Here is an 18,915-nt window from a genome sequence, read left to right as displayed (position 1 = left end):
CCTGCATTAAAATAGCTCTCACCAGAAGTTTTTTTTTTCTAATAAAAATCCTCCCAAAACAGAGTATTGTTATCTTTATAAAGGCACAATTGTTGATAAAATGCCGGCTGCGATTAAATTTTGCAGGTGTGCCTAATGAAGTGTCTGTGGTTGATCTTTACTCTGGCGGAAAAGAGTCCACCCGGAAGCATTTAACTCAAGGGGAGATTTGGGACTCAGGTCGTCAAAACAAGCGCATTGAGACCCGCTGCTATTTTTACCGCGTTAAGATGTCGACGGGGGAAATAACATAATGGATCTTATTTTCATTCCCAAAATGCCACTGATCATCCAGCCCGCTGTGGCAAAACTTCCCTTGAGTGCATTTCGGGAAAATTCTGTTTGAGATGATAGCGATCACGTTATAAATCCTGAGGAAGACAACTTTTAGTCATTCCTTGAAATACAGTATCTGCAGGACTGCGTCAAAATATCATATAGGACTCAACATGTTTTGACTTTTAAGCACCATTAGGACAAAATGTTAGGAAGTATGCACTGTATGTGTGCAGTATGCATAAAGCTACTTCATGGTACCGCCTCATTGGGATATTTACAGACTTACAGAATGCAGTTTCTTACAAAACTCTGGCCTTCGACTCCATGGAGGTGAATCAGAGTGATTCGTTTGAAGATGGAATAAGCGACAATAACTTGGGATCGTTGGAAAGTTGATCCTAACCCACTTGAGTGATTGTGAACCAACATGGGAAGAAATTTAGATCATATTTACTAGCAATGCCAATCACAATTATATAAATGACTTGCCGTCCTGTAGATTATCAAGATGTTTTTCGATGATTGCACACGTCAGTGAGGCTTGGATCTCTTGATGGGAGAATAGTGAGTTCTCCAATTATTTCACTCACTATGGAACATTTACAGCTGTTTCTTTAATTATGTGAGTGAATATTCATTTTCCAGGCACGGGACAATAATGTGAAAAAAATAAATTAAATTAAATAACCAATCCTGAAGAACTCAGAATTATTTTAAGAGACATGTCTAATGGCATAGGATCTTGGTTACTTGGCACCAGGGCTTGGATCCATATTACAGACCAAGGCAGGTGCAGGAAAGAGAAGGCGATCCTAAAAATATCCAAAGTATCTTTGTAAAGATTAGAAGACACTAGTGTGTCCTTGGTCCACACCCGTCTGGGACTATAGATTTGCTTTTCAATAAGACACTTGCTGTCGAATCATTTAAAATACCATTTATTGAGATATACAGTATTTTAAAAGAATTTTACCATATCCAGGCTCAATTGAATTCAACCCAATGCAAGAATTATTGCATTATAGAAATTGTAATCTGTTTTTAGGGGTTCAGTTTTGTTTATTATGAAGTATAAATTAGAAATAATGCAAACTAGAGACAAAACCAAATCTAAAATATATTTACATTGCAATTAATAGGAAAAGGAAAATGACAAATTAATACGCATTACACCAGATCGCAGACAGTTGTTTCAAATAATTTTAATAATCTTACAAGGTGTTTTTCCAAACCTTTAGACCCTGCACTGAATTAGAAATATGGTGTGACTCACAAATACAAGAAAAAAAAATATGGATTCCTTTTACATTGACATTTCAATTAATCATAAGCAGACAAAATGGCTGCAAATTACAGAGTGGGAATACTGGAAGAAACAAGAGTAGAAATCTTACCAAGCAAACTGCATCAGTCCATTTGGTTTTGTTTTCTTTCCTTCTTTCGTGGAAAGTTCTAGTATGTACAGTGGGTACGGAAAGTATTCAAACCCCATCACTTTTTTTCCCTTTCATTTGTTTTCCTCATTAATTTAGACACAGCACCACAAACTGACGGAAAGAAATGGAAATGTTGAAATGTTTGCATATTTATTAAAAAGAGAAAACTGAAATACTACACAGCCATAAGTCTTCAGACCCTTTCTTGATATACTTTTTATTAACTCGGGTGGTGTCCATTGCTTCTGATCATCCTTGAGGTTGTTGTTCGCCGTCGTTGGAGTCCAGCTGTGTTTGATTACGCTGATGGGACTTGATTAGGAAGGCCACACACCTGTCTATGAGAATCATGAGGTCAAAGGAACTGCCTGAAGAGCTCAGGGACATAACTGTGGCAAGGCACACAGATCTGGTCAAGGTTACAAAAAAAAAAGACAAAATCTGCAGGTTCCTAAGAACACGGTGACCTCCATAATCCTAAAACGGACGACGTTCCGGATGACAAGAGCCCTTCCTGGAGCTCCGCATCCTGCCAAACTGAGCAATTGACCCCTGCGTACAGGGCACTTAACCACGGCTCCTGAAGTGACGTCACGCCACGTGCGCTGACGTAAGACAAACAGTAAAAATGGCATATACAATACAATACATTCTGAACTGAGACAGACTCCATGCTTCTGATTTCATTCAAATCAACGATATATTATAGATTCTAAATACAATACATTCTTAACTGAGAGAGACGCCATGCCTCTGATTTCATTCAATCATTCACACGTAGCGGTGTTATGCTTGCGGAGAACGTCTCATTCATTTATACGAGACGTGTATTAAAAATCAAATTTAGGGCGTATTTTCGTGCAAACACAGTCTGGTTAAGCTTCGGTCGCGAGCCAGCAAGAAATCCATACATTTGTGCAGTCCGATCATCGCTAAATATCGCTCAACAAAGAATAAGTGTGTCAATCGTTCACACGTAGCAATGTTATGCTAGCGGAGAACGTCTCATTCATTTATACGAGACGTGTATTAAAAATCAAATTTGTGGCATATCTTCGTGCAAACACAGTCTGGTTAAGCTTCGGCCGCGAGCCAGCAAGAAATCAATACGTTTGTGCAGTCGGATCATCGCCAAATATCGCTTAACAAAGAATAAGTGTGTCAATCGTTCACACGCAGCGGTGTTATGCTAGCGAAGAACTTCGAATTCATTTATACGAGACATGTATTGAAAATCAAATATAGGGCATACCTTCGTGCAAACATATCTGTTCCGGTTGATATTCGATGGATTTAGTTGATGATGCGGTCTTCCACAAAGTTTGATCCATCGAAGGCATTTTTCGTACTGGGTCTTCGGTCTTGGAAAGGGTACGAATCGAACTCCACCAACTAGCCTTTCAGGATACCTGTCGTCACTATTACAAAGTCCGTGACTACACCTCTTAACCATATTTTTTGTTAAATAACCCAAATACGCGATAAAACTCTAACTAAACCTATACTGGACCATGCAATGTTGTCTGAGAAAATGGCGGGAGCAAAAACGGGCTTTGGTTTATGCAGATCTCTGGCCTCTGATTGGTCAGTGACGCGGATTGCGCAATATCCACGGAGGGGTCAATTGGAGGAGAAGACCTTTGGTTAGAGAGGTAAATAAGAACCCAAAGATCGCTGTGGGTGAGCTCTAGAGATGTAGTCGAGAGTTGGAAGAAAGTTCTAGAAAAATCAACCATCACAGGAGCCCTCCACCAGTTTTGGCTTTATGGGAGAGTGGTCCGATGGAAGCCCCTCCTCAGTGCAAGCCGCAGGTTGTTTGCTGAAAACACCTGAATGACTCCAGGATGGTGAGAAATAAGATTCCCTACTCTCATGAGACCAAAATGTACTTTTTGGCTTTAATTCTAAGCAGTATGTGTGGCAAAAAATCAGGGACTGCTCACGACCTGTTCAATACAGTCCAAACAATAAAGCCTGGTGGTGGCAGAATCGGGCTGCGGGGGTGCTTTTCAATAGCATGGACAGGACAACTGGTTGCAATCAAAGGAAATATGAATGCAGCCAAGATCAGAGATATTCTGGATGAAAACATTCTCCAGAGTGCTAAGGACCTCAGACAGCGCTGATTGTTGATCTTCCAACAAGACAATGACTCTAAGCACACAACTAAAATAACAAAAGAGTGCCTTCAGAACAACTTTGTGATTGGCCCAGTCAGAGCCCTGACTTAAGCCCAATTGAGCATCTCTGGAGAGACCTGAAAATTGCTGTCCAGCAAATTTCAGGACCTACTCTAGGATGAAGGGCAACGTTTATCAAACAGTGGTCAGGCCGGCCATGATGTACGGATTAGAGATGGCGGCACAGAAGGAACAGGAACAACAGGAAGCAGAACTGGAGGTAGCAGAAATGGAGATGCTGAGGTTCTCGCTTGGTGTGAACAGGTTGGATAGGATTAGAAATGAGCTCATTGGAGGGACCGCCAAAGTTGGATGTTTTGGAGACAAGATTTGAGAGAGCAGACTTCGATGGTTTGGACATGTTCAGAGGCGAGAGAGTGAGTATATTGGTGGAAGAAGACCGAATAAAAAAAGTAAGGTCCGGACGAAATGTTATGCACACATCTAAGCGCGGTGTACTAGTAGTTTGCGCATCGAGCTCACAGTTCTGCGATCGGAGGTTTGAATCTATGCTCTGACCTTTGCTCATCCGCTGCTTGCATGATTTTTCTACAGGAACTCCAAACTCCTCCCACATTTCAAAAGCATCCGTCTAAATTGTGCGTGGATGTGAGTGTGAAAAGTTTTTTGTTTACATGTCCCCTGTGAGTGGCTGGCAACCAGTTCAGGGTGTACCCACCTCTCACCCAAAATCAGAGGGACTATGCCCCTGTACACCCACCACCCTAATGACGATAAACAGTATAAAAGATGGATGGATGGCCATCTCAGTGACCTATCACCACAATGATCGACACTGTAAAACTAATACCTCGGTGTCACTCAAAAGCGAGAATTATAATCTTTGATAATACATCCTTTCTTGCACTGGACCTCAATAGCGCGGATGCCCAGACGTTGTGGCTAATGTTAAAAAAAGCCTCAGTGGCGAACTGCGGTGTGTCCACTTGAGTCGAACACACAACACATCACCAGATTACAGCGAGGATTTCCTGTCGATCAGATGAACTCCTAATCGTCGCACGGTGACCAAACGTCCCCAGGGTGGGCTCAGTTCCACCATTTTCTCAGACAGCCATTGAATGAAACTCCCCTCCCAGGCGGCGCCACCCACCCAAACGCTATGTTTTTAAAAGCCTGCTGCAGCTGCTTGTGGTCCAAAAGTCAGAGGGAGGAATGACTGCGGAATCAGAAATATGAGTGAACAAAAGATCACGTTCGGGTGAGCAACAAAAAAAACAACAACAAAAAAAAAGAATCTCATTCAAACAATCCAGTTAGGATATACTCAGAGTATACTGAAAGAGATGCTCCGTCATCTTCATCCTCTGTGCACGTGAAGTGGCTTCACCGGCATGAACATCAGCAAGCCTTGTTCCCCTCATCCCATATAAAGACCTAGAAAAGCCAAATGTTTAGGGGGAGACGAATCAGCGAGTAGACCCTCGCAAGACATCCAGGCTGCCTCACACGCCTCCTCCCACCTAAAAAAAGTATTGTATGTCTCAAGGAATCTGCAGCCCACCCCCACCCCCCTACCCCTCCTCTTCTAAGTACATATTTGTGAGGGCACAGGGAGGCAGAGCCTGCACTCCAGCTCCACGTTCACTGAGGCACACACGGCCCCGGCTCCTGCTCTCGCCTCCCGCTAACTTTTCCACTTTCTCTTTTTTGACGGACCCTTCCCGTGTTGGCAGTAAGCAGCCATGGACGCCATCAAGAAGAAGATGCAGATGCTCAAGCTCGACAAGGAGAACGCCTTGGACCGAGCCGAGCAGGCCGAGTCGGACCAGAAGGCGGCCGAGGACAGAAGCAAGCAGGTCGGCCAGAGGTTTTGGTTTTTTTTTTCCGTCAGGGGAAAAGTCCTCTATGTGATAGATAGATAGATAGATAGATAGATAGATAGATAGATAGATAGATAGATAGATAGATAGATAGATAGATAGATAGATAGATAGATAGATAGATAGATAGATAGATGATAGATAGATAGATAGATAGATAGATAGATAGATAGATAATAGATAGATAGATAGATATAGATAGATAGATAGATAGATAGATAGATAGATAGATAGATAGATAGATAGATAGATAGATAGATAGATAGATAGATAGATAGATAGATAGATAAGATGTGCACGAATGTTTCTTTTTTGTTTAACCAGCTTGTCTCTGATACACATGTGCATAGTTAGAAGATGAAATAAGAGAGTTGGAAAAGAAAATGCGTGTTACTGAGGACGAGAGAGATAAAGTGTTTGAGGAGTTCCAAACTGCGGAGGAGAAACTGCTGAGCGCCGAGGAGGTCGCTGCCAAGGTATCCGTTCCTCACCCGCGCCAACTTCCTTAACCTTGCTGTCTCTCTTTTTCTCCTGTCCTGTCCTCTCCTGTTCTCTGTGTCTTTTGTCTTTTGTCTATATATATGTGTGCCACACCCCTTCCCCGTCCCCCCGCGCCCACCCAAAAAAATGAAACGGCCCTCAGCTTGACGATGACTTGGCAGCGCTACAGAAGAAGCTGAAGGGAACAGAGGATGAGCTAGACAAGTACTCTGAGGCTCTTAAAGATGCTCAGGAGAAACTTGAGCTGGCTGACAAGAAAGCCACTGATGTAAGTAGAGACATGAGGGATCCACCAGGGCACCTTCACACTCCCCATTCACCCTTTCTTCTTCTCTTATCACTGCACTTTCACTGTCATTTTACCCTATACTTGGGATGACCGCCATATTCCAAAATGTGTACATTTGTGATCATACACTGCCACGAGCTTTCAATACTGGTTTTACACTCTTGAGCTCAACAGCTAGGTTACTAAAAGATCTAAACTGTTACCGCGGAGCTTTTAGTTTTTACATTATAAAGTACATTAATGTAGATGATAACATCTTACAGTGCTCAGTTCACTGCATTAGGGTTTCCCACACCTAGCATTACTGATCACAATTTCATTATTATAATATGCGAATGTCTGAACTGTACATTATCATTAGTCGATGTTCAGTATCAGTCCACGGCAACACCTGATGTACTTGAGTCCGGACCAAATTTCTAATTCGGGTCTTAAATTAAAAAAAAAAAAAAAATGGGGAGGCCTTGCTCTATATTTCGCTACACGGCAATCGTTTACATGACAGCCCAAAGGAAGTCACATATCAGTATACATGACATCCACACCACATCTATTTTCAATATGGACACACGATAGCAGGCATATTACATTTTGCACACGGGTGCTCTTCGTTTGAAATGTCGCCGCCCGCTGAGGGATTTTTTTTCCAAAGTGAAAATCATGTCAGTCTTCCCACGAACTCAGAGGGCCAGCGGAGTGGATATATATAGCTTACTTCTTTATATGGTCAACATTGAGCTGCAGGCTGCCTGCTTAGCAAAGGAGGGGAAAAAGCAGTTCCTCACAATGTGCCAGTAGCACAATTTGGCCAAATATAGCCGGAGGTGGAAAACACGTCCATCGAAAGAAATTGCATCTTTCCGGACGGAGTAACATTATGTATGTGTGTATATTTGTGCTGTACAAATACTGTAGGTATGGCGGCCATGTACCTTTGGGCATGTAAACGTGATGGCCCACGTTATGTTTTTTCTTTACATACAAATCACATAAAGCAGATTTTATCTCTAGCAGGAGTAGGAAGTAATAATTTTGCTTATTTTTAGGAATACTCAAAAAAATATATATTTATGTTACGCAGTATTTTTAAGTTTACCAGTTCGACACATTTTGTTAGTGCAACACAAAAATATGTATTTAATCCAGCTCTATAAATTTTGCCAGATTGGATAAAATCTAATTCACTCATCTATTTACTTAAAACGTAGGGTGGTTTATCGCCGTGTATTTTCTTCTATGTAACGTACTTTGATTTAATTTGTAATGACATTTTAACAATAATTAGTTTCACTAAATGCTCCCTGTTGACCAACAGAGGGCGCAAAAGCCATGTTAATTTCTGCGACCATTGGGGTTGTTTTGCGCTCATTCAATGGACGTTATACGTCATTAAATCCTCGTTCTCGTTCTATCCACATTATTTTCGCATTCGGTTGCTTTTACACGCCTTCTGACAAATTTTCTAGCTGTTAATGTGAAAGAGAAATACAGCAATTTAGCGCTGATTTGACGACAGTGACGAACGTCAGCTGGCAAGTTTGAGCAGCCCGCAGCCGTGTTGGTGCGCGACACTGCTAGATTTGTTATCGATCCGATACCAAGGACGCAGACATATGGCGCAGTATCGAGAATTGCACATCGACATTGATACTTTTGGAATGACTAGCGTTGATTGGTCGTGTAATTGCTGACTTTGGGTGAATTTTCACTTTCCTTTGGAATTGTATCCATCAAAAATAAGGAAAGGATTTGGTGAAATGTTTTTGTTCACTTGCTATAGTGGAGTAGTTCTCATACTACATCTTCAATCTAGGAATATATGTACAATTCTCCCAAACTATCCCCCCTCAGATTTCAGAACATTTTGGGTAAAATTGATGACGGAGTATTTCTTTTTATACTTTTTTTTTTTTAATATATATTGAAGAACATTAATTGGACACTCTAAATTGCCCCTAGGTGTGATTGTGAGTGTGGCTGTTGGTCTCTATGTGCCCTGCGATTGGCTGGCACCCAGTTCAGGGTGTACTCTGCCTCCTGCTCCTGCCCGTGGACAGCCTGGATAGGCTCCAGCACTCCCCGCGACCCTCGTGAGGATAAGCGGCAAAAGAAAATGGGTGGATGGATATTGACGAAGAAAAAAATGGGGCACGGTGGAACAGCTGTAAAGCATTGGCCTCACAGTTTCTGAGGACCGGGGTTCAAATCCCGGCCCTGCCTGTGTGGAGTTTGTACGCTCTTCCCGTGCCTGTGTGGGTTTTCTCCGGGCACTCCGGTTTCCCCCCAAATCCCAAAAACATGCAACATTATTTGGACACTCTAAATTGGCCCGAGGTGTGATTGTGAGTGCGACCGTTGTCTGTCTCCATGTGCCCTGCGATTGGCTGACAATCAGTTCAGGGTGTACCCTGCCTCCTACCTCTTGCTCCGTTGTGCCGCCCATCTTGTACATTCAAAATCAAATTTTAATCTAAAAGCCCACACGCCACTCCCGGTGCCTGTACTGTCCTTTAAAAATCACTCTATGCTATAGTGCAACTCTAGAAGGTACACAGTATCCCTTCCATAGTTAGCACATAAGAGTAATGATATTCTATATATTTATATTTAAATCAAATCTGAGCTATAACTGTTATGTTTGTTTAAATTCCAGTAAATGTATTCATTCTAAGAACACGTCTTTAGTATGAACTATGAAGTATCATCTCGTGACAATGACTTTAGCATTCCCCCTTTACGTCGGTATCGACGCTATCGATACTGCTATCGAGCCCCGCAAGCACTTGCAGCCAGTGCAGTGAGAGAATCGCCGAGAATGGCAGGAGGCACGTCGGTGGAGGCTGTCAAACGAAAGATTCGATCTTTGCAAGAGCAGGCGGGCTGCGCGGGGGACAAAGCCGAAAGATTGTACCAAGAATTGAACGAGCAGCGCAAAGCACGAGAGGAAGTAAGACCTCAATGCTGGAGCCTCTTGGTTTTTTTTTTTTTTTTTTTTTTTCCCCCCTTTTTGTTGTTGGTTCCTCGCTCGTGTCTCGGTCGCCATGCGGGATGCTGCGCGCGTAGAACGCAACTTCACTTGCTCGGTTTTGATTTCGTGTTTGTAAGCACGCAAAAGTGCTTTCCGAATGTATTACTGGAGAATTTCGCGCAATCCGGAAGCTCAAAGCAAAAAAAAAAGCCACCGAGCAGGTGACAGATGTCTCTTGACGTGCCCATATATGGCCAAAGCACAGCGACCCACTGATTTTATTTTATTTGTTTTCTCTCTTTCCACCTTGAATTAGAAGGAGGGCAAATCCCCTTTGGACGCTCAGGGGCTTCTAATGCTGTCTGAGGCCAAGCCAGGCTCAGTCTAATATGGCTTTATCTCCTTTGTGTGTCGACTTGTTCCCAGCTTAGCCGCACACTGTCTAGTTTTGGGACTTCCTTGTTTTGCTTGACTCCTGCTTGAGATGGACAAAAAGTCTTAAAAGTCGGGTGTCAGACCCAAGGCCGAGGGTTCAGATCCATCCCGACACTTCAATTTGATGTGGCCCACTAAAGCAAGTCAAGTGTCTACTTCATATTTCTTGTTACTTTTACTATTTTCATTGCATTTCGAAGTCTTTACTCAAATATTTTTTCTAACTTAAGCCACTTTTACAAGTATTTGGTTTCACCAAAATCCCTGCTAAACACAAACCGGACCAAAGTTGTACAGTACTCTAAAATATTTGCTTGCTACTTGACTTTTGATTATCGATTAAATGTGCTGTTAAAATATGCAATGTAATAATAAGATGAATTAATTATACACGTATATGGTTTTCACACTCACAAGGGCCCTCAGAAAGAAAGCATAACTGCAATGTCATCTGTAATCAAAATAAATTTGATGCGCATGGTCTAAAGTTGCAGGGACAGGAGATAACTGTTTAAAAAATATATATAAGATTTTTGTTTGAGTAATGTGGTAGCACGAACTACATTAATGCAGAAGAAAAAAAAAACTTTTGCATTGCGGGAATAGTTCTACGATTCACTCATACCAGAAATGAGAGGAAAACATATGATAGTACATGTAAAAATGTGTAATAATTCCTTAAAACAATTGGGAAAAAATACATAAAAAGTCAAAGATGCCCTCCCTTCTTGTAACAAATATTCCCAAAACACCCCCTCAGATCCCAGCCACTTTTGTATACATTTCACAGTTTAGGAACCATTTTTGGGCGTTGGAGAATATATAAATAGTTGAATCCTATTTATGCGAGTGACCCATAGCTGTAAGCAGAACAATAAAGTACTCTTCCACTACATGATGGAAAGTACAATGAACCGCTGTATTTGCCTGTTGCCATTCATACAAATGAATAAAAGTTTGTTCAGATTTCACACTTGGGAAATGTATAAGGAAATTGAGACAAGATAATCATTCAATTCAGTGCACATATACTTTTTGTGACTTTTATTGTTTGTTTGTTTGGTGCCAATGTAAAATGTGCTCTAGAGAATATACAAAATGTTACTCTAGACATCTACATTAAGTAATATGGGGTACATTTAGTGTACTTTGTACTTAAAGGACAAGCTACAGATTTCCTACTTTGGTGTCATCTTGGATTAGTCCAAGTAGCTTTCAAAAAGCAGAACAAGTAAGCTCTCTGAGGAAGTCCTTCCCCGACGGATTGCACAAACAACCAAAGTGCTTGAATAAACAATCATGCCCACGTGGAAGCCTTGGGTGGAATGTCATGTAATGTCTGTGTAAAAGAAGAAAAATAACCAGTTGTTGTTTTTCTCTCAGGCTGAGAGCGATGTGGCCTCCCTCAACAGACGCATCCAGCTGGTTGAGGAGGAGTTGGACCGTGCTCAGGAGCGTCTGGCCACCGCTCTGACCAAGCTGGAGGAGGCAGAGAAGGCTGCCGATGAGAGCGAGAGGTACGTTCCCGTGCGGGATCCGGCTCCCGGGTTCCGGGTCGCGGTCGGTCTCCTTATGTCGGTCGGCTGTGTCCTCACAGAGGCATGAAGGTCGTTGAGAACAGGGCCATGAAGGATGAGGAGAAGATGGAGATCCAGGAGATCCAGCTCAAGGAGGCCAAGCACATCGCTGAGGAGGCTGACCGCAAATACGAGGAGGCGAGTTTTATCGCCCGTTTCAAACAAACTGGCCCATCACCACAATCCGTGATTACAAGTGAAGTCATTTTTTTTCTTTAGAAGCCTAACTGGGCATGTGTTTTTTTAAAAAAAAAAAAAGAAGAAAAAAAAAAAAAGCTATAATCATGTGTTTGAAATATTGGATGTTATTTTTTGAAAGGAGAATATACTGTGAGAAATCTCATTTTATTTCCATATATTTACTGAATATGACTTCCATTCACATACAGTATTTTACAAGGCACTTCATCGCCATCAAACCTTATAAAAGACTTGCATAAAAACAGTAATACACTTTAGCAACTATAAAGTACAAGTTTTAAACGGACGTAAAAAGCCAAAGCAAGGGGAAAAATAAATACACATTTTTTTCATATCCAGTTGTAGGTTTTTATTCCACAAACGGAGAAAGACGCTAACTGAACAGTTTGTACAGTGACAGAAATTCAGTTTTGAATTAAAAAGTATTCAGCCGCCGATTGATTTTGTAGTACTTTGCATTTTTGCTATTCACTTTAAGTGTTTGAAAATGCGACAGAAAGTACTGTATGTTTATTCCTCAATGTACGTGCGGCACTTCCGGCCGTGCTTTTGTGACGCTTTGCTGTGCTTCCACCTAAAGGTGGCTCGTAAACTCGTCATTATTGAGAGTGACCTCGAGCGTACGGAGGAGCGCGCCGAGCTGTCAGAAAGGTAAGATCCACATGAGCGTCACCCAACCCCCTACCCGGCTACTGCACGCTAGCAATCACCTCTGGCGCCCAGAAAGCCCAAAATGATACAAATACACGGGCGGCCTTAACTGTTCTTAACTGTGTGTGTGCCGATCATCTGCATTTGCTCTCCCCGGCTTGAATGGCTGCGGCTTGCAAACGATTGCCACTCACAGACATTGGCGAAGGATGGACGATGAGCTAAGAGTTGTGGAGCAAAGCATGAAATCACTAAACTCCTCAGTCAGACAGGTACTATGAGTCAAAAATAACATACTCTACGTCCTTTTTTTTTTTTAATATTCAAGTCACTCATGCTCTCATTCAACGGAAAGAATGAAGCTTCTGCTTTGCTTGCTGCGCTCGGGGTCCTGCTTTATTGCTCTTTTACTTTGTGCGCTACAATTGAACCCAAAACTATTAATTAAAGTGACCGAAATTGGAGTAGATTTGCCAAATGTGGAACTTTTCACACAACAAAATGCCAAAAGAAGTCGCGTCATGAGATATGTTCATCATATGGTCATTTTCATTTAAAGTTCAAACTCACTCAATACAAACTCCTTCACCTCAAACTTTGGCCACTTAATCGTTTCAAGCTTGACTTTTGCAAACTATTTCTCAGTACACAAAAGCCACGTCCTCCACCATGCTGAACAATTCAGTTTGAAACCGCTCGTCACAATTGAAAAAGGAAGTCGAAAGGACAGCGTCACCTGACTTTTTGGCACCCTTATCACGTGTTTACCAAGAGAAGTGGGCCAAGTGAAACACACTGAATTTATTTGACTGCTCACCTCTATGGGACAGTGTAAAAATGTGAAAATATGTAATGCAAACTTGTTCTTTGTCTGAACTGCGTGGTGGAAGAATGGCTTAACATTGCTGGGACTGTGCCGCATCATGGCCACTTGGATTATGAAGCTTCTCCTCCTGTACGAATCTCATCTGCTACTGTTTGATCAAGCAATCACCTCCACATTCCTGCTCTGTTTAATTTACTTGGGGTTCCCTACTGATTCTTCAGTCCCTGTAGGTCTTACTGATTTTGTTTCCTCTCTCCCCCCCCCCCACTCGCCCCTTCCGTTTCGTTCCGTCCACCTGTTTGACGTCTGGTTCTGTCCGTCGTCGTCGTCGTGGCTTCCTCCCTCTCCATTCCCTCTCTTTGCACCTGTGCCAAACAAAACCAGCAAATGCTCTGAGCTGGAGGAAGAGTTGAAAACTGTGACCAACAACCTGAAGTCACTGGAGGCCCAGGCTGACAAGGTAAGCGGGCCACACGGGCCGACTGCATGCTGGCGAAGCCCCTCCCGGTCTCATTGATGGGGAGGCAGAAGAGCTCAGGAACCGGGTGTTTCTTTCCTGTCGACCACCTGCCTTTGAGTAATTATTGGAGAGCTGAGTCTTGTCACCGTTTTGTTTGACTTTGGTTATTTGCGACCCGCAGTATTCACAGAAGGAGGACAAATACGAGGAGGAGATCAAGGTCCTCACCGACAAGCTGAAGGAGGCGAGTTTCGCAGCGCCGTGTTTGGGAACGTGCGGCATCATTCTAGTCGTGCTCTTACGTCTTCGCTTCTTCTGCACAGGCCGAGACCCGTGCCGAGTTCGCTGAGAGATCAGTAGCCAAGCTTGAGAAGACCATCGACGACCTGGAGGGTATGTTTGTTTTCAGAGTCGCCACATCCCCACAAGTGACTAGCTGGCCTCCCAATAGGGACAAAAGCATAACTGGATTGACAAGAATGTTGGAAAGATGACATTTTTGTTGACCAGCATTTGGATGAATCTCTTTGATCAATTCTAGGGGAAAATAATCATTAGTCGTATTACATTTAATACTTTTAGGTATCCTTTCTTAGATATATTTTTGTCATACTGTATTCTGAAGGGTGGCACGGTGGATCAGCTGGTAATGTGTTGGTCTCACAGTTCTATGGTCCCGGGTTCAATCCCGGACCCGCCTGTGTGGAGTTTGCATGTTCTACCCGTGTTTCCCCCGTGTCTGCGTGGGATTCCTCCGGACATTCAACATTAATTGGACACTCTAAATTGCTCGTAGGTGTGATTGTGAGTGCAGCTGTTGGTCTCTATGTGCCCTGCGATTGGCTGGCAACCAGTTCAGGGTGTACCCCGCCTCCTGGCCGTTGACAGCTGGGGTAGGCTCCAGCACTCCCCGCGACCCTCGTGAGGATAAGCGGTGAAGAAAATTGATAGATTGATGTATTCAGAAGGTTATTTTTGGTCTTTGTTAGCCTGCGATTGCCTGGCAACCAGTCCAGCGTGTACCCCACCTCAAGCCCAAAGTCAGCTGGGATAGGCTCCACCATGCCCACAACCCTAGTGAGGATAAGCGTACAGAATGATGGTTTACTTCAACACGAGACAGAAATAACAAACAAAGTGTAATATTCATCCGACGCCCATCCCGACCATAATACATTTCTAGCGCATAATTTTAATCCTTATCGAGTCGAGTTAGACATTCCATGTAGGAAAAAGACTAGTCAGTGACAAAAAGTCACAAGTCATGCGGCGGTTAAACATTTTTCTGTGCATGCCGCAGAGGACTTTGCACTCATTTGTACTACCCTTTCATTCCAGTCATTCTTTGGTGTAACTTTGTTTTCCTCTCTCTGTTTCAATCTCTCCACTTTGAATGGTCTTCACTGCCTTTTCACGTCACACTCTCCGCCCCCCCCCCAACTACCCACCCACTCCCTCTACTCCCGTCACCGCACCTCACCCTGCTGCTGCGGCCCACCAATAGATGAGTTGTATTCCCAGAAACTGAAGTACAAGGCCATCAGCGAGGAGCTGGACCACGCCCTCAATGACATGACTTCCATGTAAATGTTCCACCTCCCGTCCGTGCCTCTTGTGTTTTTCGGTTATTCCGAGTACTCCACCTGGTAGCCGTCTCCTCGGGATCCGCCGTCATTACGCATTGTCTTCCTCAGGTGGTTTTAAGTAACGTCTTTGGTGTGTGAGCATTCTCTTACAACTCCACGTAGGCTCCTCTTTCCCATAACTGTTTGACGATTGGATCAGATAAGATCGTGTAAAGAGGAATTGTGTAATGTAATGCATGTCACATGACGCAGCATGGACCGTGTTCTTGTGTTTTTAGTTGTTGGACCTTTTTTAGTGGCATGCTAAGACATACATGCAAATCAATTGAGGGATTCACCCACCGTAGCCGTGAGGCGTCCCTCTTTCGATTGATCATCATCTAATATGTCCTGCTTTTGTCTACATCGAAAGCCCCTACCCCTCATTTGCTTTTTTTTAGTCACATTTCAATGGGGTCTTGTTGATGTGGTTCTTGAAAGGGCTGAGCTTCCCCCTCCATTCACTGTACTTCTTCTCTCCCTCCCTCACAGATAAATTGTTTACGTCTCAGCAAAGACGCCTCCTTCCGGCGGAGTGGCATCTGCCCGCTCTCTCCAGCCTTCCCTCCACCTTCCTTTCCTTCTCCATCTGCGCTATTCCCGTCCTTGTGTCTGTTCTCATCCTGATGTCCAAGTCGATCCCATCTCTTGTACAGAATCCTAAAATCGTTCTGCGTTGTGTAAAAAGAATAAATCTCATCCCCTTCCATGTACGCTGTATCTCTTTACTCTGTCCCCTTTCCCTATTTATTTCCAGTCATGTTCTGTCTATTACTTTTCTTTAAACTTCTCAGCAATACTTTTCCTTGCTTTCATTGTTTTATCCGTGCAGAAGGTGGCACAAAAATAAATACCGGAATAAAAGCAGAGCCAATTGAGCTTCTCTTGTAGCAGTCGAGACTTTTGAAAATCGACAACTTGAACAGGGAATCTTACTTTGGATGTTTTTGAGAACAGGAGGATTGGGATTGGACTGTGATCAGGAAGACTATGGTTAAGTAGCGAGACGGTGGAGAACATCTGGTTGGATGAAATAGACTTGAGAAGCTTTGTGCACATCTCTGTTGGAATATTGTGATGTGGGAATTGTACGTTGCGCAGCGTTTCAATAAATGTACAGTCTAAATGCTTCGAGTGTTTTGATGAATTGCCATAAATTCGAGCACAAGCTGAATGCGAACAGTGTAACAGCGGCGCCTTTAAAATTTCACACAAAGTTTAGCTGGTTAGCATCTAAGGTCATCTCATTTTAGTTCACCTATTTTGGTTAAATCTTAAATTTACATGTTTTTAACGCAGCTGTCTTCCTGTTAAAATACAATATTTCTAGTCAAATAGCCAGAACTTGAAAATAAAATGAAATGGTCTTTAAATGTGAAGGATGTAGAAGAATAGTAACGGGTTAATTTTCACAGTTCAGTACAATATTGAAAAATAAGAGATAAGGTTGCATAAAGGCAAATTATTCATGTTTTGGCAGTAATGCAAAAAAAATCTAAGCAGCTGAGAAACAAAAAAAAACATTCACATTCAGCAAAACTCTTGCTTTTTTTGAGTGAAAGTAAATATTTGTTGTCTATGTTTTACATGTGAATGTTTTTTATTTTTTTTTAATGGCAGTAAACTGAATAAATTTTAAAAAGTTGATTTGTTGAAGTATTTTGAGGAAAACAATCTTTTGCAACGTTCTTAAGTAGAAGCCCGGTAAACTTTGTCAGGTTAAAAACCAAAATTCAATAGCATTTATTTTTATTAGTTGTGTTACTCATTATAAGCTAAACATTTAACCATTTAGAAATGCAAATGAACTGGAACTCACCATGTGGGCACTGTGTGGATAATTCTGGGCTCAAATGTAAACAAAAAATTAAATTGATCATGTTATTATTGTGCCCATTGAGATATTTTCAACATCTTGACTATCTTTCCTCACAGAGGACTCCAGCAGAGTTTGTGCTTCAGATTTTCTCTTCTTTGCCTGTTTTTTTTTTTTACGTACTCTCAGTAGAATAGCTGCCATGTCACTAATAAAGTGTGTGCCCTTGAATAGCAAATATGTTTTACATATTAATGATAATGATTTGTCATGGGATACTAATTTTTACACGGGATTTTTTTCAATCAACGTTTCATTGTTTTGCCAGTGTGCTTTTGTCACTCTGATTAACTGTTGACTGTGATTTCTCACCGTTTTTGTTATTGTTTTGTGAAGTACTGGTTAAACATGTAGCGAGCTTGATTATTAACACAGTCTAACCAGCTGGCTGTCTCGTAACTATTGATGTGCAACTAATACTTGCTTTTTTTCAATGTCCCAATAGAAAAAGTTGCTCATGCTAAAGAGGAGAACCTCGACATGCACCAGATGCTGGACCAGACTCTAATGGAACTGAATAATCTGTGAAAGCACAGTCTAACCCTGGCATGCACTGTGGTTTGGCTTCTTTTTTTTTTTTTTTTTTTTTTTTTTTGTACTTGCACCTTTGCTACCCTATCAACCTGTACCTTTCCCATGGTGCAGCACAAATGCTATTTTGATTGCACCATCCTGCCTTCAGTGGAACTCAAACAAGGAGCTAAGGGAAGTCAAACTTAACCACGACCTCTGATGTAGCCCAAAGTCAGAGGCGTGTTTGTTTATGTAAGCCAATTTTTATACTGTAATAATATATTTTCCTTGGATGGAATTACAGATGACTTTGGTTACAAAGATTTTTTTTTTTTTTTTACATCTGCGATGACAGTTACATTCTATTCCACTTTAGGTTTTGCACATACCAAAGGACAAAGTGGAGAGGTTTAGCATGTAAAGCTGACAATAATGCCTTTTTTGCATTCTGTATCAAAGACTGTCAGTACACTCCTATTTTTAAATTTCAGTATCTAAATTGGTGCTAGTTTGTTCATGGTTAGACCGTAATGGCTTGTAACATCCAGGCCTCTTTTTCATTTTGTCTCTTAAGATTTTAAACATCTTGGTTGTGCATTGTTTTAGCTTCTATAATGTAGATGTTTCAAATGTTTATCTATTTGAAATGTAAAACAAAAAATAGACATAAATTAAAGCACGTTTTGAAAGCTTTGTCATTGTATTATGTATATATTGTTGCATGTATTACACCAAAACGATTTGTGGTGGACGTAGATGCTTAGTTGCTATGAATTTAATATGACTCAGTAAAACCTGACACATCCACATACAATGCAAAGGTATATATTTAAGAAATGTCAATTGTTTTTATCTATCTTATGGACATACATTTTTAAATCATTTCTATATACTTTTTTTCTTTAGCTGCAGTGTCTATTTTCAAACTACAGCTTTCACTACTTATAATAATATTAAATAGGCTGATAGCTACTACCAATTGCATGATTTCCCGAGTTGTTTTCAACAGTTACAACGATAAAAATATAAGACAAAAAAACAACGTCCCTGTTAAAAGAAAAAAAACGTATAAACTCATTCATCCAGGTCATTGTAATCTGCAATGATTGATTGGAGGCAATTGATATATTAATCGCATCTTTCCTTAAAAGTTTAAAAACGACTTTGCAGTTAGACTATTAGTCTAATGATGTGTTTAATTTAAAAAAAAAAAAA

At 41.6% G+C, this 18,915-nt stretch overlaps 1 protein-coding gene across 9 annotated transcripts; it reads left to right on the top strand.

Moving 5' to 3' along the window:
* The first annotated feature begins 5,505 nt into the window (after nucleotides 1–5,505).
* On the top strand, nucleotides 5,506–18,393 carry tpm1 (tropomyosin 1 (alpha)). 9 transcript variants are annotated; one of them, XM_061823838.1, is made up of 10 exons: nucleotides 5,507–5,754; nucleotides 6,129–6,254; nucleotides 6,422–6,547; nucleotides 11,355–11,488; nucleotides 11,569–11,686; nucleotides 12,330–12,400; nucleotides 13,611–13,686; nucleotides 13,868–13,930; nucleotides 14,010–14,079; nucleotides 15,191–17,626. In XM_061823838.1, exons 1-10 carry the CDS (start codon nucleotides 5,641–5,643, stop codon nucleotides 15,271–15,273), a joined length of 981 nt encoding a protein of 326 aa, XP_061679822.1. In that variant the 5' UTR covers nucleotides 5,507–5,640; the 3' UTR covers nucleotides 15,274–17,626. The 9 variants fall into 9 exon arrangements, with proteins under 9 accessions (XP_061679820.1, XP_061679822.1, XP_061679819.1 ...); XM_061823837.1 differs by lacking the exon at nucleotides 15,191–17,626 and adding an exon at nucleotides 17,633–18,393 and having other exon boundaries at nucleotides 5,508–5,754; XM_061823836.1 differs by lacking the exon at nucleotides 6,129–6,254 and having other exon boundaries at nucleotides 5,506–5,754.
* Nucleotides 18,394–18,915: the final 522 nt, after the last annotated feature.

Source organism: Syngnathoides biaculeatus, chromosome 6 (genome assembly GCF_019802595.1).
Source record: "Syngnathoides biaculeatus isolate LvHL_M chromosome 6, ASM1980259v1, whole genome shotgun sequence".
Taxonomy (NCBI): domain Eukaryota; kingdom Metazoa; phylum Chordata; class Actinopteri; order Syngnathiformes; family Syngnathidae; genus Syngnathoides; species Syngnathoides biaculeatus.
This window is presented reverse-complemented; position numbering and strand designations above follow the sequence as displayed.